The 24,715-nt window shown below is 44.4% G+C and overlaps 3 protein-coding genes across 3 annotated transcripts in view; 2 read left to right on the forward strand and 1 right to left on the reverse strand.

The window, feature by feature from the left end:
- Window positions 1-18,310, forward strand: part of LOC144697072 (uncharacterized) — a 141,562-nt gene extending 123,252 nt beyond the window's left edge. The window contains exon 4 of the transcript XR_013580299.1: window positions 18,143-18,310. The gene's annotated coding sequence lies outside the window, so the exon portion shown is untranslated. The remainder of the gene's footprint in view (window positions 1-18,142) is intronic.
- The window catches only part of LOC144698430 (uncharacterized), a 42,733-nt gene continuing 31,533 nt past the window's right edge, over window positions 13,516-24,715 (forward strand). The window contains exon 1 of the mRNA XM_078570372.1: window positions 13,516-15,083. Within this exon, the coding sequence (XP_078426498.1) occupies window positions 13,660-15,083 (1,424 nt within the window). The 5' untranslated portion in view covers window positions 13,516-13,659. The remainder of the gene's footprint in view (window positions 15,084-24,715) is intronic.
- LOC144697033 (uncharacterized) lies at window positions 22,259-24,289 on the reverse strand. The gene has a single exon (XM_078568815.1). The coding sequence runs from the start codon at window positions 23,437-23,439 to the stop codon at window positions 22,402-22,404; it is 1,038 nt and encodes a 345-aa protein (XP_078424941.1). The 5' UTR covers window positions 23,440-24,289; the 3' UTR covers window positions 22,259-22,401.

Consider the following 24,715-nt stretch of genomic DNA (forward strand, 5'->3'; position numbering starts at 1 on the left):
CTCCTGAACCTGTGTCTCACCTGTATCCAAATTAATCCGGCCCTGCGAAATGTAAGGTCCCAATGGGAACAACCCATCTGAATTATGTCGCTGGGTAACATGGGCAGGTCCACATCCCACAGTAAAGGAGGGGACTGGTAAATCCTGATAGTTATATGTATGTTGGCTGGTGGATTGAAGATTTCCCTGTCTGTAAAAATGATGCAGTCGCAACAGCTAAAACCTTGTGGGAACAAATCTTTACCAGATGTGGCATCCGGAAAAGGATAGTGAGTGATAATGATTCTCAATTCACAGCAGAAGTAATGCAGCAGCTTTGTCATCTTGTAGGTGTGGAACAACATTTCCACATCCCCTATTACCCAGAGTCCAGTGGGATGGTCGGGAGCTTTAATCACTCGGGAGAAAAGACACTGACAAAAGCTGTCATGAGTGGAGCTGATGAACTGGTCAAGGCCAATGACTGGGTCACTGCCTTGCCTGGTGTCTTCATGACCATTCACTCCACTCCTGTTCAATCATCCGGTCACAGCCTATGAAAGGTCAGCCAATCCAGATTGTGAATCCCCCCGGGTGGCACTCCCCATGGCTACTGGACAGACTTAGGACCAGTTTCTCCACAACCCCCAACAAACTTTAACACCCTGATAAAAACAAAAGGCAAAAGTTGTTCTCACACTGAACAATTTCTCCTTTAACTCCTCTCACTTCCTCCAAATAAAAGGTGTGGCTATGGGTACCCGCAAGGGCCCCAGCTATGCCTGTCTCTTTATGGGGTATGTGGAACATTCCTTGTTCCAGTCCTACTCCGGCCCCCTCCCACAACTCTTTCTCTGGTACATCGATGATTACTTCGGTGCTGCTTCATGCTCTCGTCGGGAGCTGGAAAAATTTATTAATTTTGCTTCCAATCTCCACCCCTCCATCATTTTCACATGGTCCATCTCTGACACATCTCTTCCCTTCCTTGACCTCTCTGTCTCAATTTCTGATGATAGACTGTCCACCAATATCCATTACAAGCCTACCGACTCCCACAGCTACCTCGACTACAGCTCCTCACACCCCGCTTCCTGTAAGGACTCCATCCCATTCTCTCAGTTCCTTCGCCTCCGTCGCATCTGTTCTGATGACGCCACCTTCAAAAACAGCTCGTCCTTCTTCCTTAACCGAGGTTTTCCACCCACGGTCGTTGACAGGGCCCTCAACCGTGTCCGGCCCATATCCCGCGCATCCGCCCTCACGCCTTCTCCTCCTTCCCAGAAACATGATAGGGTCCCCCTTGTCCTCACTTATCACCCCACCAGCCTCCGCATTCAAAGGATCATCCCACGCCATTTCCGCCAACTCCAGCATGATGCCACCACCAAACACATCTTCCCTTCACCCCACCTGGCGGCATTCTGTAGGGATCGTTCCCTCCGGGACACCCTGGTCCACTCCTCCATCACCCCCTACTCCTCAACCCCCACCTATGGCACCTCCCCATGCCCACGCAGAAGATGCAACACCTGCCCCTTCACTTCCTCTCTCCTCACCGTCCAAGGGCCCAAACACTCCTTTCAAGTCAAGCAGCATTTCACTTGCATTTCCCCTAACTTAGTCTACTGCATTCGTTGCTCCCAATGCGGTCTCCTCTACATTGGAGAGACCAAACGCAAACTGGGCGACCGCTTTGCAGAACATCTGCGGTCTGTCCGCAAGAAAGACCCAAACCTCCCTGTCGCTTGCCATTTTAACACTCCACCCTGTTCTCTTGCCCACATGTCTGTCCTTGGCTTGCTGCATTGTTCCAGTGAAGCCCAACGCAAACTGGAGGAACAGCACCTCATCTTCCAACTAGGCACTTTACAGCCTTCCGGGCTGAATATTGAATTCAACAACTTTAGATCTTAAACTCCCCCTCCCCCCATCCCCACCCCGTTTCTCCCCCCTCCACCTTTTTTTTCAATAATTTATATAGATTCTTCTTTTCCCACCTATTTCCATTATTTTTAAATCTAAAACTAAAACTTTGTTAGTCTTTCCACCCCACCCCCACTAGAGCTGTACCGTGAGTATCCTGCCTTCCATTCTTAATTAGCACTTTTCTTAGATAATATCACCACCTTCAACACCTCTTTGATCCTTTTGTCTGTGACATCTTTTGATTATCTGCTCCTATCACTGCTTGCTTATCCCCACAATCACCCCACCCTCAACTTCTCTCTCCCCCCCCGCTCCCCACCTTAGACCAGCTTATATTTCACCTCTCTCCTAACTATACTCAGTTCTGCCGAAGGGTCGTGAGGACTCGAAACGTTAACTGATTTCTTCTCCACCGATGCTGCCAGACCTGCTGAGTTTTTCCAGGTAATTCTGTTTTTGTTTTGAACTTTAACACCCTCCCTGCTACAGGCAGTGGAGAAGATGGTGCTGCCCATCACAACACCTCCAGGGAGAACCAACCCACCCATTACATTAACTGTTCAATGAGAGATGAAGTCACGTTAAAACGTTAATAACATTGTTAAACGGGGTTGGTCTTGGGGGTGGGGTGGGGGGGGGGGAGGGGGGGCTACCTGGGAATATCCATTTGATGATCTAAATAGATTGGGAGAAATAAATCTTATATTAGCAAATTGGAAACGAGGGAAGGAAATACAATATCTGTGTTACCATGGAGATCAGTGTAAACTGTACAAAATGAAAAGGTCAGATAATGAGGAGAATAAACGCTGTGTTTGATTTTATCCAACAGGGACAATATGTGGACGGTCATCGTGCTCCCGGGCTGTGTCCAGGCTGAAGTTCTGTTCCTGCCGTATGATCCTCCCCCAGATTGTCCTTTCTGAGCTCCAGCCAGGTGATGTTAAACACTCAGGTGGGAAAGACAAAAATCTACAATATGTTTAAAACAAAGCTGATTTATTTGATACAGAACCAGAATACTAAACTTCAGTTCAATTATTAACATCAGAAGAAAGAAACATCAACTCTCAGAATGAACCTGGTTCAGTCCTGGGTGTGATTAACAGCAGCAATAACAGCAGAATCTAACCCCTGCTGTCACTTGTGAACTCACTGGTGTCTCACCAGGTGGGATAACTGAGTGAATCCTTTCCCACACCCTGAGCAAGTAAACAACCTCCCCGCAGTGTGAACTCGCTGGCGTCTCAGGAGGTTGGATAAATGGACGACTCTATTCCCACACTCAGAGCAGGTGAAAGGCCTCTCCCGTGTGTGTACGTTGGTGTGCTAGCAATTCACGCCTGCTTTTAAAGCTCTTCTCACAGTCAGAACATTTAAAAGACCTCTGATCAGTGTGAACCAGTTGGTGTGCAGTGAGGCAGGATAATCATGAGAATTTCTTACCTCACACAGAGCAGGCGAATGGCCTCTCCCCGTGAGAAATCGCCGGTGTATCAGAAAGTCGGATGAATGAATCCGTTCCCACACTCGGATCGGGTGAACTGCCTCTCCCTGCTGTTGGTGTGTCAGCAACTGGTACCTACTTTTAAAGCCCTTCTCACAGTCAGGACATTTGAAAGGTCTCTTGTCTGTGTGAACCAGTTGGTGAAGGTGAGGTGGGCTGACTGAATGAATTCCTCCCACAGGTAGAGCAGGTGAATAGCCTCTCTCCAGTGTGAACTCGCTGGTGTATCCGAAGGTCAGATGAATTAATGAATCCATTGCCACACAAGAAGCAGGGGAATGGTCTCTCCCCAGTATGAGTGTGTGGATGGATTTCCAACTGCAATTGGCATTTGAATCCCTTCCCAGAGTCCCCACATTTCCATGGTTTCTCCATGGTCCTTCTGCCTCTCCAACTTGGAAGATCAGTTGAAGCTTCGTCCACACACACACAACACATGTACACTTTCTCCTCGCTGTGAGTGGTATGATTGTTTTCAGGCTGTGTACCAGAACACTGGAACACTTGCACCCAGGTGTGTGTGTCTCGGTGCCTTTCCGGTCACTGATGTTTGAAATCTCTTCCCAAGGACAAACATTTCTCCTTCCATGTTCAAAGGCCGATGATATTCAGGCCCTGATGAATCGAGTGACTCTGTCAGATCTTGATAATTGGTTTTAGTTTCACAGCTGTAAATCCTCTCCTCCTAATACATTGTAAAAAGAGTTTACACAGAATTACACAGAATGTACAGAATAGACACAGGCCATTCTTCCCAACTAGTCACTGCTGGTCTTTACACTCCACAAGCTTCACCTTCCATTCCAGTCTTTCAGTTTATCTTTTTATTCCGTTTTCTCTCGTCTAGTTTCCTTTTGAAATTATCTCAGCTTTTTGCCACAACCACTTCCTGTGGTAGTGAGTTCACTTTATAACCTCTCTCTGTGTAAACACATATCTCCTTATTTCCCTACGGGATTTATTAGTAACTATCTTGTATTTCTGGCCCTTAGTTTTGGATTCTCCCACAAATGGAGACATTCTCTCCACATCTACAAGGTCCCACATGGCAGACTGGGCAGAAAAATAAAACGTCATGGGACCCCATGGCAAGGTACAAGTTGGATGCAAAGTTTACTCAATGGTAGGAAGTGATGCATGATGGTTGATGAGTGTTTTTTTTTTGTGACTGGAAGGCTGTTTGCAGTGGGGTTTCACAGGGCTCAGTACTGGGTCCATCATTCCTGGTTTATATCACTGATTCAGACTTAAGTGTAGGGACATGAATAAGAAGTTTGCGCATGATACAAAAAACAAATGGATGTGTGCTTGGTAGTGAGATAGAAAGCTGGAGACTGTAGGGAGATAAGAATGTACTGGTCAGGTGGGAAAGACCATAAGAGATAGGCCATTAAGCCCATCGAGGCTGCACCATGGCTGATCTAATTGTGGTCTTAATTCCACTTTCCAGTCTGTCCCCAATCCCATTAACCTTTGATTCCCTTATAGGTCAAAAATCCGTCGAACTCAGCCTTGAAATATTCAATGACTCAGCCTCCACACTCTCTGTGGAAGAGAATCCTAGAGACTAATGCCCCTCTGAGAGAAAAATATTCCTCCTCATCACCGTCTTAAATAGGAGACCCCTTGTTTTTAAACAGTGTCCCTTACTTATCAATTCCCCCATGAGAGGAAACATATTCTCAGCATCTACCTTGCAAATCCCCTCAGAATCTTGTATGTTTCAGTAAGATCACCTCTCATTCTTCTAAACTCCAATGGATACAGGCCCGGTCTTTCTTCATAAGACAACCCCTTCATCCCAGGAATCAGCCTAGTAAACCTTCTCTGAACTGTTTCTGATGCAAGTATATCTCTCCTTAAGTCAGGAGACCAAAATTGTACACAGTACTCTAGATGTAGTCTCACCAATGCCCTGTACAATTGCAGCAAGGTTCTCCTACTTTTATACTCCATCCCCATTGCAAAAACGGCCAACACTCCATTCGCCTTCCTAATCACTTCCTGTACATGAATGCTAACTTTACATGATTCATGTACAAGGACACCCAGATTCCTCTGTGCTGCAGCATTCTGCAGTCTTTCTCTCACTATATCAATAATATTCTGCTTTTCTATTCTTCCTGCCAAAGTGGACATCCTCACATTTTACCACATTATACACCATCTGCCTACTCACTTAACTTATCTATATCTGTTTGCAGACTCTTTGTATCCTCCTCACAACTTGCTTTCCTACCTATCTTTACATCATTAACAAATTTAGCTACAATACAAATGGTCCCTTCATCCAAGTTATTAGTATAGATCAGAAATAGTTGAGGCCCCAACACTGATCCCTGTGGCACTTCACTAGTTACAGTTTGCTAACCTCAAAATGACCGATTTATCCCAACTCACTCTTTCCTGTCAGTTAGCCAATCCTCTATCCATGCTAATATATCACCCCCAACATCATGAGCTCTTATCTTGTGCAATAACCTTTAATGTGAGAGTTTATTGAAGGCCTTTTGGAAATCAAAACACACTCCATCTACTGGTTCCCCTTTATCCACCCTGCTTATTATATCCTCAAAGAACTCAAGGCTCCTCCATCATTTTGGAGGTGAGGATGGGGCAGACATGGGGGAGGGAGAGTCCTTCAAGAGAAACTAACTTAAGTTAGAAATATTAAAAGATCCAACACAGTGTGTTTAACACAAAGCTGATTTGACTTTTGTCCAGAATATTAATCACTGTAACTGGGCTGGACTTCATGAACATCAGAAACAGACCCAAATGGACAAATAGATTAACAGCAAAATCTAATCAGATTAGTTACTTGTGAACTCGCTGGTGTCTCAGCAGGGTGGATGAGTGAGAAAACCCCTTCTTACACACAGAGCAGGTGAATGGCTTCTCCCCAGTGTGAACTCGCTGGTGTGTCAGCAAGGTTGACGACTGAGTGAAACTCTTCCCACAGTCAGAGCAGGAGAATGGTCTCTCCCCAGTGTGAACCCGCTGGTGCTCCAGCAGGTCAGTTGACTGAGTGAATCCCTTCCCACACTTGGAGCAGGTGAATGGTCTCTCCCCAGTGTGAACTCGCTGGTGCGTCAGCAGGCGTGATGACTGAGTAAATCCCTTCCCACACTCCATGCAGGTGAACGGACTCTCTCCAGTGTGAACTTGTTCGTGCACAGTGGGGTCAGATAATTGCCTGAACCCAGTCCCGCAGTGAGAGCACCTGAATGGTCTCTCATCAGTGTAAACACGTTGATGGCGCATCAGTTCCCCTGAACTTTTATAGCACTTCCTGCAGTCTGGGCATTTAAAAGGTCTCTCATCAGTGTGAACTCACTGGTGAGCCAACAGGTTGCATGACAGAGTGAATCCCTTCCCACACTTGGAGCAGGTGAATGGTCTCTCCCTAGTGTGAATGCGATGATGAGTTTCCAGTTCAACTGGATTATTGAATCCCTTCCCACAGTCCCCACATTTCCAACGTTTCTCCCCATTGTGACTGCATTTATGTTCTGACAGGTTAGATGATTGGTTGAAGCCTCGTCCACTCACAGAACACGTGTACGGTTTCTCTTCACTGTGGATGGTGCTTTCTCCTTCCATGTTCAAACAGTGATATTCAGGTTATGATAAATTGGGTGACTCCATCATATCCTGATGTGATATTTAGTTGTGGCTTTCCGGATGCAAATCCTCGCCTTGTAATACCCTGAGAAATTGATTTAAAACAGAAAAAAGGGAGTGAGAGACAACTCACAGAAACAAAAACACAGGTTGTGAAATTAAGCTGAATGTATCTGGCAATTTGTGGGGACAGCATGAGGAAAAAGCTGTTTGATTCTTGTAAAAACCCATCTGGTTCACTAATGTCCTTCAGGGAAGTGAACCTGCCAGACAGTCTGGACCTACTCAAGCCTCTGACCTCGATGGGAGGGTGAGGGAAACAGGGCGAGAAGAAGGAGGGAGATTTTATGTACCTTCAACCTGACCAGAACTTTGACAAAACCTCTCAAACCCTCAATCTCCACCACCTAAAAGTAAATCCTTCCCTTCTAACCCCCTGTAAAAGGAGTTTCCAAAACACATCCCTGTCAGTCCAGGATAGCAATTCACAATATTCTCTCCTCTTGCTGACAGGGACGGGGGTGACCGCGCGTGCGCACTGCTGCTCATCGACACCGGTAAAGATGGCGGCTGTTAATTCAGGCCTGTCATCAGGTTCAGTTCCGCGGCTGTTGCCCCGCTTGGACTAAATGCGGGACTGGTAGATTCTTAATCTTGGTCCGAGGCCTCCACTGAGTGTTTATGAGGCCTCTCCGCCCATTCTGCCGCCTACGTTACGTATAATGAGCTGTAATTCACTAATTGCGGAGTCCAGATGACCTCCTCACTGCAGTTCCAGCACCCAAACTGCACATGCGCCAGTTAAAACCTGCTATGCGCATGCTCCAGTCACAACCCACCACTGCGCCTGCGCTAGGGTTCCCTATAGTGAGTATAGGGCACAGTCTGCATCGTCGAGAATGCTGGGTAAAAGCCGCGCCATTGAACGATGACATTGTTCAATAGAACATTATGATTTGTGATCTGATGATGATGCAGCCATAGGGCCAAGATATAAAATTATTAAATTAATTGATACAGCAAACAAAGTGGCGCCCCACCATAATTCTGTCCTGGGCGTAATTCACAGCAGAACAAACCACTACAGTTAAGTGTGAACTCACTGGAGTCACAGCAGCTAGGGTGAACAAGTGATTTTTTTCCCCCATACACGGAACATTTAAACCATGCCTTCCCTGTCAGAGTGTACCTATTGTGGATAAAATCTTTTGAATTTATGAAGCTGAGGCGTGAATAGATGAGCAAACTGAATAAATCCCTGGAATTTAAACTTGAATGACGACCATGAAACCTTTGTCGATTTTCGTAAAAACCCATCTGGTTCATGAATGTCGTTTAGGGAAGGAAATCTACTGTCTCACTTGGACTGGCCTACATGTGATTCCAGACCCACAGCAATGTGGTTGACTCTTTAAAAAATGCCCTCTGAACAAGGGCAATTAGGGATGGACAATAAATGCTGGCCTAGCCAGCGACACCCACATCCCACAAATGAATAAAAAGAAACACGTGTGTAGCATCTGCGTGGTCGCTCTCCGGTGTGACTGTCCTGCTGTGTCAGTAAATGGGATAACTGAGTGAATCCATTTCCTCATTCAGCTGGTGAACGATCTATTCATGGGTGTGAATTTACCTGTGAGTTTCCAGCTCAGACGGGGATCTCAAACCCTTCCAATGATGAATTCCAGATTCTCAACATTCTCCTGGTAAAAAAAAAACTTCAAATGCTGTAAAGCTGAAATAAAACAGAAAATTCTGGAATTTTCTGCAGAACCGGGAGCATCCACAGAGGGGAAATATAATTTACATTTCAGGTCTTCAACCTTTCATTAGAAATGTACTGTGTCAGTGCACAAAGCTGAAATGTTAACTATGTTTCCGAATCCACAGATGCTGCCAGACATAGAACCATAGAAAAGTTACAGCACAGAAGGAGGCCATTCAGCCCATCTTGTCCATGCCAGCTCGAGGACACCCAGGTGCCCTTTCTAATCCCACCTTCCTGCACCCGGCCCATAGCCCTGCAGCTTACAGCACTTTAGGTGAGGATTTGAAGCATTTTCTGATTTTATCTCCTGTTAAAGGAGTTTCTCCCGAATTGCACATTAGATTTGTTGGTAATAAACTTATATTTATTCTCATCCATCTGAAACTGGAACCATCTTCAACTTGCCTACCCTATCAACCCCATTTATAATCTTAAAAATTCGATCAGGTTATCTGTCACTCTCTTTGCCAGAGAAAACATCTCCAGCTGTTCAATTTTTCTTCATAGGTATAATCTGGCAGTTCTGGCATTATTCCAGTGCCTTTGAAACAAGCACAGCAGATGTAACAACCAGCTTTTCACCTCTGTTCCCGCGTTCCAGGGCCACAAATACATTTTCTGGGTGATACAGTAATTTACTTGTACTTCTTCCAATTTAGGAACATGTATTCATTGCTCGTGATGTGATCCCCTCCATACTGAGGCGATTAAATTAAAATTGGGTAACTGCTTTGGGGAACATCACCATTCAATCTTCAAATGTATTCCTGAGCATCCAGTCATTTGCTATTTTAATTCTCGACCCCATTCCTGGTCTGACCTCTCTGTCCTCAGCCTCCTGCACTGATCATAATCACCACTCCCATTATTTCAGACTGCAGGTGCTGGTAATGATTCTGCTGATGCTATTCATACTCCCTCTGGATCTGAATTCTATTTGTTCACTTATCACATTATTTTATTGTCTCGTTATCACACAATTTTGTCTGACATTATCCTCCCCTTTGTCATTTAATCACTCCTGCCGTCCATTAACAATGTTCTTTCCTTCTCTTCCCCTCTCTTTTCCCTGACTCTGTACTTGTTTGTGAACAATTACATCTCTAAATTCTTCAAGTTTGATAAAGGTTCACTCACCTTAAACATTGATTCTGCTGCCCTCTCCATAGAGGCTATTTGGCCTGCTGAGTGTTTCCAACTATATCTCTTTTAAATTCAGATTTGCAGCATCTGCAGTGTTTTGTTTTTGGGTCACTGTGGAACAGTTTTCTCCCACGTAATGTGACCAGTTTAAAGAAGTTAAAGAAGGAGCTATTAAGGAATGAGGCAACAGTTACTGTCACCCTGTTCGAAAACAAATGGAACAAAATGCACTTTTTAAACTATTGTTTGATGAGATGTAGGGTCGCTGTCAAGACCAGCATTTATGACCAAAACCTAATTTCCATTGAACTTTGTGGCTTGATCGGCCATTTTAAAAAGCAGTAAAAAGTCAGCCACATCACCGTGGGCTGGGAGTCACATGTAGGTCAGACCAGGTAAGGACAGCAGATTTCACCCCCTGAAGGAAATTAGAGAACCAGGTGGGTTTTCATGACAATCGATGATAGTTTCATGGTCACCATTACAGAGGCTAGTTTTGAAATTCAGACTTATTGATTAAATTTCTCCCACTGCCATGGTGGGATTTGAACATGTGTCCGTGCGTCTGGGTTATTAGTCCAGTGACCTGATCACCTGCCCTTTGCAATTGAAACACAACATTTCAACGTCGGATGAAACCAGGAATTTCACTTGTAAATAAAATATTATGATCACTGCACTATGGAAATCAGTGTCAAATATCCCTGACCAAGGGGAACTGACCATACATCTCTCAGTCTAATTCACAAAAAGGAAATGCTGGGAATACTGAGTAGGTCAGACCGAGTCTGTGGAGAGAGAAACAGTTAATGGTCCAAGATACTGAACGTCCATTGGGACAAGTTCACAGACACAGAAAGTGGCGGTTGGGGAAATAATAAAAGAGAAGTTTGTGACTGGGAGAGATTAAATAACAAAGGGGATGAGGATGCAAGGCAAAAGCGATGGTAATGGAACTAGTGATGAAACTACAGGTGGAAGAACGTTATGTATCTGTCATCTATTTCTGCTCTGATTGGAAATGTGTTGCTTCTCTGTTGACCCATTTCACTTCACTAAAAACTCAATCTTTCTCCACCATTATCCTTTACAAACATTTAATTGAATAAACATAGGCAGTTACATAGGAAAACAATCATCATTTTGAAGTGTTGAAACAATGAAACACATATTTTCATAAGCATCTTGTTCATGGTTCATGTTAATATTTTACAGATAATCTTTAGTTTGGGGAAGATTAAGGTTGTGAGGATAAGGTTATTAACATTCTAGGCTTTTGAAATTGCCACAACATCTCAAGAAATGGCAGTTCAAAGTGTTGTTTAACATGGTCTGCATAGAAGAGGGAGCGAGAGAGAGAAAGCTATAAAATGGCAGGTGAACTCATTTGGCTAGAAATCTGGAGACAGAATGTGTATGAGCTGTATTGTCCTGACTTTGTTAATAAGATAATTTTTTTAAGCAGGCTTCGAGGTTAAGAAGTTTGGTTAATTAACGTTAATATATATTGGTACATAGGCTCGCTTTTGAAATACCATCATGCATTGTACATTAGACCACACCTACAAACTTGTCCCTTGTACTTCCAGTGAAGTCGAGGGCAGTTTTCAGTGGCTGCTTCAGTCGACTGAAAATCAGGGTGATGCACAGAAACAGTGTGGTTCTGATGAAAGGTCACAGACTGAAATACATGTAAACTTTGTTTCTTTCTCCACAGACGCAATCAGATCTGCTGAAAATTCCAGCACTTTCTGTTTTTCATTCAGATTTCCAGCATCCGCAGTATTTTTCTTTTCCTGAACTGGACAGTGCTGAGAAGGTGGAGCTCATTGCAAGAAGGGTTTGAGATCCCCATCTGAGCTGGAAACTGTTGAGTAAAATCACAGCATGAAAAGATCATCACCATCTGGAAGTGGAAGGGGATTCAGTCGGTCATCCCATTTACTGACTCAATAGCAGTCGGACTGCAGAGAGACTTTTCAGACATTTCAGGAGTGAGAAAGGATTTGCTTAATTTTCTCACCAATTTAGAAAGTTCAAAGGATTTGATTCACAATCAGCGCTTTCTTACTAGAAAGAGACATCTTAAGAGTTCTGGGCCTTGGGAAAAAAAACATTTGTTTCCCCCACGTTCTGAGACTCCAGTGAGTTTGAATTTAATTGTTGAAGTGTTAATTTCTATTAATTACACCCAGGACAGAACTATGGTGGAAGACCCGTGCACTTTGGTTGCTGTTTCAATTAATGTGATAATGTCATATCTTGACCCTATGACTCCAATCGATCACAAAACACGATTTTCTATTCAACAATATCGCTGCTCAATGGAATTTTTTTTTCAGATTTCCAGCATTCGCAGCGGGGCAGAATGTGCCCTATCCTCGCTGCAGGAAGACCTTGCGCAGGCGCAATACTGGGTGTGAGACGAGCATTGTGGGTGCTTTTAGGGGAGCATGCGCAGTTGCTGCTTGCCCCAAGAGCTGGTCGAAGGAGATGACAATTTACGAATGGTGGCAAGTAACTGAAGCCGGTAGATGGGGAGGATTGGAGGCGGTGGAGTGGGCAGTGAGATTTTATAAAGATCCACTGGGGGCTTCGACACCCGAATAAATTCTAGTGGCTCCGCGGTCGCAGCGAACGGTCGTGGGGGCAGCTACGGACCGCGGTTCTCGGTAAAATGGCCGAGTTAACGGCCGCCATCTTTACTGGGATCAATGTGCAGCGGTACGCATGCGCAGTCATCCCTGTCAGCAGGAGGAGAGACTATTGTGAATTTCCTGGACTGACGGGTGGATTTTGGAAACTCCTTTCACAGGAGGTTAGAAGGGGAGGATTTACACACAGCAAATTCAAACCAAGAGAAATGTTTGTCTCGTCTGACATAGGTCTTTAAAATAAAAACAAAAATTGCTGGAAAAACTCAGCAGGTCTGACAGCATCTATGGAGAGAAAGACAGAGTTAATGTTTCGAGTCCATATGACTTCTTCAGAACTCAAGAGTCATACGGACTCGAAACATTAACTCTGGCTTTCTCTCCACAGGTGCTGTCAGACCTGCTGAGCTTTTCCTGCAATTTTTATCTTTGTTTCAGATTTCCAGCATCCACATTATTTTGCTTTTAACTAGGTCTTTAAAGTCCTCATTAGGATGGGCAGGTTGATGCGGACAGAATGTTTCCACTTGTTGGTCCATCCAACGCTGGAGGTCATGCGTACACAATAGTTACAAATAAATCCAACAGGAAAACTGGAGATGCTTCTTTTTTGAGGCAGTAATTAAAATGTGGAACTCGCTGCTACAGTAAGTGGCTGAGAAAAATATCTGAGACTCTTTCAAAAAGAAACTGGATGAGAACATGAGAGAAAAGGGATTAGAAAGATCAACTGAACGGCTGAGATGAGGTTGGCAGAATGGGAGGGAATTCATGTGGAGTAGAAACTCCAGTACAGACTAGATAAAATGAATGGCCTGTTTGTGTAATGTATACTCTGTGTAATTCTTTGTAAACTTATTTTACAGGGTATTAGAAGAGGAGGATTTGCAGACAGGAATATCAAACCAAACTGCACATCTGACAGAGTCAACTGGTTTATTGGGACCTGAAGATTTGTACTTCTGAAGGGATTTAATCGACCGTCTCAGCTGGAAACCGGTGAGAGGCTGTTCACCTGCTCCTCCTGTGTGAAGGGATTGATAGAGCTGGGAAACATGCTGACACGACAGCGAGCTCACAACAGTGAGAGGCTGTTCACTTGCTCTGCGTGTGGGAAGAAATTCATGTGTTCATCCAACCTGCTGGCACACCAACTCGATCACATTGATGAGAAGCCTCTTCAACGCTCTGACTCTGGGAAAAACATTAAAATCTCCGAGGAACTGGCCCAACACCAGCAAGTTCACACTGATGAGAGACCGTTCAGCTGCTCCCACTGCGGGAAGAGGTTCAGGCTGTCCTCCCGCCTCGCGGAGCACCAGCTCCTTCACACACACGAGAGGCCATTCAGCTGCTCTCACTGTGGGGAGTCGTTCAGCGAGTCAGTGCATCTCACTGAGCACCAGCGAGTTCACACCAAGGACAGGCCATTCAGCTGCTCCCAGTGTGGGAAGGCATTCACTCAGTTTTCAAGCTACACTAAGCACCAACTGGTTCACTCAGATGAGAGACCTTTTAAATGCTCTGAGTGTGAGAAAACCTTTAAAAGAAGCATTGATCTGCTGAGACACCAGTGCATTCACACTGGGGAGAGACCGTTCCCCTGCTTTGTGTGTGGAAAGAGATTCACTCATTCTTTCCACCTTCTGACACACAAGCGTGGTCACACTGGGGAGAGACCATTCATCTGCTCCGTGTGTGGAAAGAGTTTCATTCGGTCATCCAGCCTTCTGATACACCAACGAGTTCACACCGGGGAGAGACCGTTCACCTGCTCCGTATGTGGCAAGGGATTCACTCGTTCAAGCCAACTTCTGATACACAAACGAGTTCATACTGGAGAGAGACCGTTCACCTGCTCCGTGTGTGGGAAGAGATTCACTCAGTCAGCCAACTTGCGGACACATCAGCGGGTTCACACCGGGGAGAGGCCGTTCATCTGCTCCGTGTGTGGCAAAAGTTTCTCTCGTTTGTCCTACCTTGAGGTACATGAGCGAGTTCACACCGGTGTGAGGCCGTTCACCTGCTCCACGTGTGGGAACAGATTCGCTCATTCATCCCATCTGGTGAGACACCAGCGCAGTCACACTGGAGAAAGGCCGTTCACCTGCACTGTGTGTGGGAAGGGATTCACTTGTTCATCTTATCTGGTGAGACACCAGCGCATTCACACTAGGGAGAGGCTGTTCACCTGCTCCTTGTGTGGGAAGGGATTCCCTGATTCAACCCACTTGCTGAGACACCACCGCATTCATATGGGGTTGAGGCCGTTCTCCTGTTCTGTGTGTGAGAAGGGATTCACTAAGTCATCCAACCTGCTGAGACACCAACGCGTTCACACTGGGGAGAGACCATTCACCTGCTCCGTGTGTGAGAAGAGATTTACTCGGTCATCCGACCTGCTAAAACATAAGCGAGTTCACATGTTACCAGAAAAGTTGGATTCAGTTGTTGATGCTGAGGATCACATCCAGAACTGAACCTTTTCTCCTTTCTAACTCTAGATTATTTCAGTTTTCATACTTTCAGTTACTCTCATGGACAAGTCCCAGCTCTGCGTACCTCCTAGAGTGTCTCAACTTTTTACGATTTACATCAATGACTTAGATAAGGGGAGTGAAGACATGGTAGCTAAATTTGCAGAGGACACAAAGATAGGTAGGAAAGTATGTTGTGAAGAGGACATGAGGAGGTTGCAGATGGATATAGGTAGGTTGAGTGAGTGGACAAAGATCTGGCAAATGAAATTTAATGTAGGAAAATGTGAAGTTCACTTTGGCAGGGAGAACAAAAAAGCAGAGAATTACTTAAATGGAGAATGGCTGCATAATTCTGAGGTGCAGAGGGATCTAGGTGTTCTAGTACATGAGTCACAAAAAGTTAGTAAGCAGGTACAGCAAGTAATTAAAAAGGCTAATGGAATCTTTATTCCGAGAGGAATTGAACATAAATGTAAGGGTTTCACGCTTCAGTTATACAGGACATTGGTGAGATTGCACCTCGAATACTGTATACAGTTTTGGTCTCCTTATTTAAGGAAGGATATATATGCATTGGAGGCAGTTCAAAGGAGGTTTACTAGATTGATACCTGAAATGAGTGGCTTGTCATATGAGGAAAGGTCGGACAGACTGGGCTTGTTTCCACTGGAGTTTAGAAGAATGAGGGGTGATTTGATTGAAGTATACAAGATCCTGAATGGCCTTGACAAGGTGGACGTCGAAAGGATGTTTCCTCTTGTGGGTGAGTCCAGAACTAGGGAGCACTGCTTCAAAATTAGGGTCGCCCTTTTAGGACAGAAATGAGAATTTTTTTTCTCTCAGAGCGTTGTGCAACTTTGGAACTCTCTGCCTCAGAAGGCGGTGGAGGCGGGGTCACTGAATATTTTTAAGGCAGAGGTAAATAGATTCTTGTTAGGTAAGGGAATCAAAGGTTATCAGGATTGAAACACAAGAAGACCAGCCATGATCTTATTGAATGGTGGAGCAGGCTCAAGGGGCCGAATGGTCTACTCCTGTTCCTATTTCTCGTGTTCTTATGTCTCTCCTAGCCTTAGCATCCAGTGAAGGTATCGGTAACACACCCAGGATCACTATTGCTGAAAGTTTGCTGAACATTTCTGAAAAAAGAGACATCCTGTTGAAGGTTTTCATTTTGCACTCATCAGGACAGGTTTGTCAGAATACCAATTGTAAATGGAACAATGATTTACACTACATGAGAAGAGGGGCTGATTGGTTGGCAAGAGAACTCTGATTGGTGGAGGTGTTACCATGGAGAATGCACCAGTCAGTAGTTAACTGCCAAGCTTTTGTTAAAATTCAAACCAGGTCAATTCTGGTTGGTCATGGCATTGTCATGGGGAATGAACCATGAAATGGCTGTCCCCAAGCTTTTGTTTCGTTGAAAATGGTGCAATGTGTGGACATGTCCTTTGCAAACAGAGAGAGCAGGACAGGTGTGTGAATACATGAGTTTCTAGCATGTGAAAATGAGTCATACTGTGAGCATGACTGATAATTTTGTCAGTGTCATTCTTAGCCTAATCAGATTTGTTTAGCAAGTGTTGTCCAATTAGGGAATCACTTCTAATGTTGGACACTTTGTTATGAGTTTTGCAAGTCTGGGCCGGTTGAGTATGGTCAGTACTTTGTTGTGAACAGCCGAAGTGATGCATTGTTTGACATGAATGATACCAGAAATGTGTGTGTTTATATATGAGGAAAGGATTGACGGGCTGGGTCTCTTCTCTCTTGGATAAAGGAGACTGAGAGGTGACCTAATAGAGGTCTTTAAAATGATGAAAGGTTTTGATAGAGAGGATACAGAGAGAATGTTTCCTCTTGTGGGGAAGAGAGACCATCAATATGAGATAGTCAATCAATATGAGATAGTCACCAAGAATCCAATAGGGAATTCAGAAGAAACTTCTTCACCCAGAGAGTGGTGAGAATGTGGAACTCGCTACCACAAGGAGTGGGTGAAGTGAATAGTGCAGATGTATTTAAGGGGAAACTGGACAAGCGCAAGAGGGAGAAGGGAGTAGAGGGTTACAATGATAGAGTTAGATGAGGAAAGATGGGAGGAGGCTTGAGTGGAGCATAAACACACGCTGAATGACATGTTTCTGTGCCGTATATCCTATGTAATCAAGCTCTGAATCCACTATTATTTCTGTTTGTGTCGGGAAGCACAATGGCATTAAACTCAGACTAAACTCAGACTCTCCCAAGCCATTGTCCTTACCACCCTGCTGTATGGAGCAGAATCCTGGGTCTGCTATCAGAGCCACATCAAAGCTCTGGAATGCTTCCACCAAAGACACCTGAGGTTCATCACGAAAATTCGATGGCAGGACAAAATTACAAAACAATGAGATTCTCCATCGTGCTGGGCTCAACAGCACAGAGACCACCCTCCAGAAAATTCCACTAAGATGGCCAGACCATGTACCCCACATGGATGATGACAGAATCCCCAAGCAGATCGTCAATGGGGAACTGTCTCGGGGTAAACAACGTCAAGGTGGTCAGTATAAATGATACAAGGACACCCTAAAAATGCGCCTTACAAACTTGTGCATTGCAGACCACCTCTCTGGGGAAACACTGCAGCCGACCGGCCCATGTGGAGGCAAGCACTGAAATTTGGTTCAGCATGTTTCAAGGACCATCTACACCAGACTTGCAACATCCGATGTGCCCAGAGGAAGACCAGAGGTGGAGCAGCTGCAGAAGTTCCCCCAGCACCAACAACAACAGCATGAACTGCCAGTTTTGTGTGTGTCCATGTCGATCCCACATCGGACTCTTCAGTCATGACAGGAGCCACAGAAAATGATGCAATCATTTACAGCCTGGACATACTCCAACAACGAGGAGTCTACCCCAAGATTATCCCTGTTCTCCGCATTGGGGAACTATACTCTGTCTGTATGATTGCAGTGCTGTTAATAAAGTCAGGAAAAGCTAATCTGTTATTGTGAGTTTGATTATCTGGTGTCTGAAACAATAAGATTCAACATTTAGATTCAACAAGATGAACAAGGAAACACATCACAGCCCAATATTCCAGCTCAATATTCACAGGAGAAAGTCTGTTATCTAACACCTCGAGTTGACAGAACAGAGAAAGATCCCAACAGTAAGAAACCCTCTAATCATTTGTAAATATTTTTCAAGTGCTGACAGATTCCAACCATCAGTTTCCATTACATTGAAGTTAATGGAAGGTGAGAGAGTGGTTATTCTAGAATTATAAAGAAAACGAGTTAGACCACAGGTAGACTACTGAGTACAGGTCAGGTCACTACATTACAGGAAGGATGTGATTACGTTAGAGAGGGTACAGAAGAGATTTATCTGGGTGTCGCCAGGACTGGAGAATTTTAACTGTGAGGAAAGATCGGATAGACTGGGATTGTTTTCTGTGGAACAGAGGAGGCTGAGGGGAGATTTAATTGAGATGTATAAAATTATGAGGGGCCTGGATAAAGTGGATAGAAAGGACCTGTTTCATTAACAGAGAGATCAATAACCAGGGGGAGAGATTTAGACTAATTGATGGAGGATTAGAGGGGAGTTGAGTAATATTCTCACCCAGATGGGATCTGGAACTCACTGTCTGAAAGGGTGGTAGAGGCAGAAACTCTCATCACATCTAAAAAACACTTGGATATGTGCTGGAGGCACTGTAACCTACAGGGCTATGGACCAAGAGTTGGAAAGTGGGATTAGACTGGATAACTCATTTTCGGCCAGCACAGACATGATGGGCTGAATGGCCTCCTCTGTGCTGTAAATTCCTATGATGACAAGTGGGCCTCGTGTTTTTATCTGAGACAGGCCTCAGCCCAGTCATTTCCTCCAAGTGTTGATGTGATGGTTCAAGCTAAGAGGTGCCAGGTCTCAGGAGCAGCAAGAGCAGTAAATAAATTGAAATGTCAGTGAACACTGATATAGTTTTCCTATATCTAGTCCTATTTTAATAGCTTCTGCTGAATGTGGCCCTCACCCAATGCCAGGATATCGGATCAGAGCCGCCATGGAAAATGAGTTTGACACTCCTGAGATAGACAATGTCAACAGGATCCTCAGTGTCTCTGTAACCTCCTTCAGCCCCACAACCCTCTGTGTAAATACAAGGTGTTGTTGTTGGATTACACCCGGAGATAGACAATGTCAACCTGATTCCCCTCATCCACAAACACAGCAACTTCTTCACAAAACATAAAAAGGTTTGTAAGATGTGACCTTTTCCGGAAGCTGTGTTCAGGATCTCTCATGGCTCCTTCTCTTCCCCAGTGACCAGAAACAGAATCTCTTAGGATCCCTTCAAGCGTCTTCCCTGTGATTGACATCACACTGATGGGCCTGTTGTTCCCTGGCTCTGATTTGTCTCCAATTCAGGAAGTGGGAACTAAGTGAGCTGCCTTCCTATCTCAGGGAACAATCCCCGACTCTATTGGGCCATTAAAGATTCGGCCAAGGGGCTCAAAGAGCTCCCGCCCCATCTCTTTAAACACCCTTGGGTGGGTTTCATCTGGACCTGGAGCACCATCCAGTTTGAGATTTCCTATTTTATCCAGGATGACAATCACTGTCTATTTTAATATTGATGATGTTACTGTCGACAGCACATCCCACAGCTGGAATGTAAGCACCACCCACAGGAGTGCAGACTGACGTGAAATAGTCACTTAACAGCTCTGTCATAGCCTGGCAATCTGTTTCAATCTGTCCTGAACTGACTTTTAGTGGCTCGAAAACATCTATAACCATCTTCTCACTCCTGCTGGAGCTGGAAAAGTTGTCACTATTATTGCTACAATTGTTCACCACCCTCTTTTCCAAAGCTATCTTCACTTCTGGAACGGCTGCCTTTGTCTCCCTCAATTGTGGGTGATATTTCTCCCCATTCTCCTGGACACTGAATCCATTTTGTTCTAAACTGAGTTCAATGTCAGACAGTTCAGGGAGTCGAGAATCATTCACCCCTAGACCTACACTGACAGGTAAAACCCCAGACAGTTCCTCAGTCAGGATTCCTCTGGTTTTTCACCATATATTAATCAGGATACTGAAACTCATCTTTCTTACAGTCCACTCCTGGAGACCCCACTCCCTGAGCCCACAACCTTCAGCAGGGTCAGTGGTGGAGCTCCACAGCGGGAGTGATCCCAGAGTAATTGTCGGGATCACACTGGCATGGGTTTTCCGAGTCGGGTATGTTTAGTTATCCTGGTGTCTCACAGACACACATCAATAAAACAGGCAATTCCTGGAAACACACTGCAGCTCCTTCTTTATCTGGAGATCAAGTGTCTGTAGTATAATTGTCCCAGCAGTTATCCTGTGAACTCCCCCATTTGCTATTTTAATGCAGACTTTAACAAATACATTTTAAACAGGTATATTTTAAATGAGTTAACACTGTCCTGAAATGGTAGCTATAGTATAATTACCACAGTCATCTTCAGACTGGAAACTTAAACCTGCCATTTCACTTTCAATCAGGAACAGTCACAGTTTTACACCAATCTCTGATTTGACAGCACGTTTCCAGCATTAACTGTTGTTCTAAAAACAGAGATTGCTGCAAAATCTCAGCAGGTCTGGCAGCATCAGTGGCGAGAGAAACAGAATTAACGTTTTGAGTCCAAAATGACTCTTCTTCGGTTCTGAAACATTAACTTGGTTATTCTCTCTCCAGAGATGCTGCCAGACCTGCTGAGTTTTTACAGCACTTTCTGTTTTTACTTTCGATTTGCTGCATCCACACCATTTATGTTTTATTTCACTGTTATTCTTCTTGATTCTAAACACAGTTGTAAAGGAGCCTTTAGTTCCATCGGAACCATGGAAGAGAGCAGCTGGGACACAATATTACATGCCTCAGGATTAATCCACATGGGGGTTTTGCTGTCAGTGAAGAGAGATGAGAAAGACCAAAGTGCCATTTATCCCTCTCAGTGTGACCCTGAAGGACTGTGTCCAGGCTGAAGTTCTGTTCCTGCCGTATGATCCTCCCCCAGATTGTCCTTTCTGAGCTCCAGCCAGGTAATGTTAAACGCTCAGGTGGGAAAGACAAAAATCTACAACAATGAGTTTAAAACAAAGCTGATTTATTGGACATTTTTTCAGAATATTAAACTCCAGCCCAGTTGGAGGGTTTATTAAAAGCATCAGAAGCAAACTCCAACTCTCAGAATGAACATAGTTTATTCCTGGATGTGATTAACAGCTGCAAGAACAGCAGAATCCAATTCCTGCAGTGACTTGTAAATTCACTGGTGTGGCAGTAGGTGAGACGACAAGTGAATCTCTTCCCAAACACAGAGCAGGTGAACAGCCTCTCACTAATGTGAATGTGTTTGTGTGTCAGAAGATCCATTTTGCTTTTGAACATCTGTTCACAGAACATTGAAAGGGTTTCTTATCAGTGTGGACAAGGTGATGTGCAGTGAGGTGGGATGGCTGAGTGAATCTCTTCCCACATATGGAATAGGGAACAGTCTTTCCCCGGTGTGAATGCACTGGTGGACACTCAGTTCACCTGATCACCTGAACCCAGTCCCACAGTGAGAGCATCTGAACGATCTCATGAGTGTGAACGCGCTGATGGCATATTAGTTCCACAGAATATTTATAACACTTCCTACAATCCAGATATTTAAAAGGCCTTCTGTCAGTATGAACTCAATTGTGTGTCAACAGGTTGAATGAAATGAGTGAATCCCTCCCCACATATGGAGCAGGTGAATGACCTCTCCCTGGTGTTGTTGCAGGATGGATGGTCACCTGAACCTCTTCCCACACTGAGAGCAGACAAATGGAGTGGAACCGGAGTGAACACACTGGCGCATCATCAGTGAACCTGAGTTTAAGCAGTTAAAACCTCTCTTTCCAGTATGAGCTTGCTGGTGTGTATGGAAGCTGGATGGAGAAAGAGGCGGACAAACAGGAAATCCCGGTGGGCTAGTGGAAGAGAGAGAAGCAGCAGAGGCAGCTGATCAGATTGTCTCAATATCAGTGACAAAGAAGCTCCATGAGCAAATCACACTTGGTGTTGGAGGTGAGGATGTAGGAAAGAGGGAGAGCACTTCGAAAGGAGTAACTTGTGTTCAGGATATTGAAAAGGCTTAATACACTGTACTTAACACAAAGCTGATTTATTTGACTTTTATCCACAATGTTAACCACTAAACGTGGGCTGGAGTTTATTAACATCAGCAGAAACAGACTCCAATGACATGGTTCAGTCCTAGATGTGATTAACAGCAAACTCCATCACCATAGTTATTCATGAACCCACTGGTGTCTCAGCAGGTGGGATGAGTGAGCAAATCTCTTATTACACATAGAGCATATGAATGGCCTCTCCCCAGTGTGAACCCGCTTGTGTCTCAGCAGGGAGGATGAGTGAGCAAATCTCTTCTCACACACAAAGCAGATGAATGGCCTCTCCCCAGTGTGAACTCGCTGGTGTGTCAGCAGGTTGGATAAGGTGGTGAATCCCTTCCCACACTCGGAGCAGGTGAATGGCCTCTCCCCAGTATGAACTCGCTGGTGTATTAGCAAGGTGGATGACTGAATGAATCCTTTCCCACACTCAGTACAGGTGAATGGCCTCTCCCCAGTGTGAGTGCGTTGATGTATCAGCAGGTTGGATAAGGTAGTGAAGCTCTTCTCACACAGAGGGCAGGTGAATGGTCTCTCCCCAGTGTGAACGCGCTGGTGTGTCAAGAGGTCAGTTAACCGAGTGAATCCCTTCCTACACTCAATGCAGGTAAATGGCCTCTCCCCAGTGTGAATCCGCTGGTGTACAGTGAGTTGAGATGATTGTCTAAACCCAGTCTCACAGTGAGAGCACCTGAACTGTCTCTCGTCAGTGTGAACACCTTGATGGGACATCAGTTCACTGGAACTTTTAAAGCACTTCCCGCATTCTGGGCATTTAAAAGGCTTCTCGTCAGTGTGAACACGTTGATGGGACATCAGCTCATCAGAACTTTTATAGCACTTCCCACAATCTGGACATTTAAAAGGTCTCTCCTCAGTGTGAACTCGCTGGTGTTTCAGCAGGTGGGATGACCGAATGAATCCTTTGTCACACACGGAACAGGTGAACGGCTTCTCCCCAGTGTGACTGCGTCGATGAGCTTCCAGCTCAGACGGGAATCTGAATCCCTCATTACAGTCCCCACATTTCCACCGTTTCTCCCCAGTGTGACTGCGCTTGTGTCTCGACAGGTCAGATGATTGGCTGAAGCCTCGTCCACACACTGAACATGTGTACGGTTTCTCCCCACTGTGAACGGTGCTTTTTGCCTCCATGTTAAAAATCTGATGATATTCAGGATACAATAAATTGGGCAACTGCAACAGATCCTGGCATGATATTTGAGCTTCCTGACAGTGAATCCTCCCCTTTTAATACCCTGTGAAATTGTTTTAAAACATAAAAAATAAAAGCAGAAAGGCAGGTAGTGAAATTGAGCTGAATGAATCTGACAATTTGTGGGGCCGGCACGAGGAAAAAGTGACCGTGAAAACTGCTGGATTGTTATAAGCACTCAGCTGGTTCAATAATGTCCTTTGTAAAGTAACTATCATATTTTTCCTGATATTACTGTGGGATACTTTAAAGCAGGCTTATGTTTGTGTGTGTATATATTTCTGAGTGTATGCATAATTTAAGTAAACTGCAGACTGTTAGACTGCAAGGTTTGAATCATCAAAGGGGTTAAGTGTAAAAAATAGGCATTGAAAATGCTAATGGACGAGCGAAGTAAAAGGGAATTTGCATTTTTAGATAAGTGGAGAGGTTGTTGGCTTTTCAAAGGGACATCGTAAGATGGTTACAACTGGCAATGTAAATAAGGCTAAGTTATTATGCTTATTTTTCCCAGAAGTGCTGGCCATAATGACATCATAAAAGATTTTTATATTCTGGGAAATATAAATTCCAAAGATAGATGGAAACAATAGGATTTACAGATCAAAAAGGGAGAAAATATATTTAAAAGAATGATGGAAAGCTGTGTGGGTGCAGCTGTGTGAGATCTTGAAAGGTGCACTGAGTGAAACAGAATTGTGGAAAAAGCCTCCGGCTACCCTGGAGAAGTTTGCTGTTCCAGTAACCAAGGGTATGTTAAAAGCCTTTCGAGTTTCACTGTCGAGCGAGAGGGAGAAAGAAAGTAGGGAGGAGAAAGAAGCTGCGAGTTACCTCCCTTACAGCAACTGTGGGTGATAGATTAAGAATCTATTTTGGACTGTTTCCTGAAAGGGGTGTGTAGTTGGGAGTCTAGTTATTTAGAAGTTTTGGGAACTGTTATCAGACTAAGTAACTGTAATCTTGTGTGCATTATTTTTTTTTTCTTTTGTTAACAAATGTTTTAATATAATCTTTAAAATTTCTAAAGTTGGTAGTGGACTCGTTACTTCTGACTTCAGTACACAAACCTTCTCATAATAAATACAAATTGCAAAATCATTGTGATAGTTTCCAAGTTGGCCAAGTTTCCCTCTGGGATTTGGTTAACCTGGCAAATACCATCTGCCATATCATAACACCTTCAGGGAAGGGAGCCTGTCACCCAGTCTGGACCTA

This window comes from Cetorhinus maximus, chromosome 23 (assembly GCF_964194155.1).
Source record: "Cetorhinus maximus chromosome 23, sCetMax3.hap1.1, whole genome shotgun sequence".
In the NCBI taxonomy this organism is placed as follows: Eukaryota; Metazoa; Chordata; class Chondrichthyes; order Lamniformes; family Cetorhinidae; genus Cetorhinus; species Cetorhinus maximus.

Excerpts from the sequence above, each read along its gene's own strand:
- LOC144697033 (XM_078568815.1), bottom strand. The coding sequence starts at position 23,439 with ATGGAGGCAAAAAGCACCGTTCACAGTGGGGAGAAACCGTACACATGT.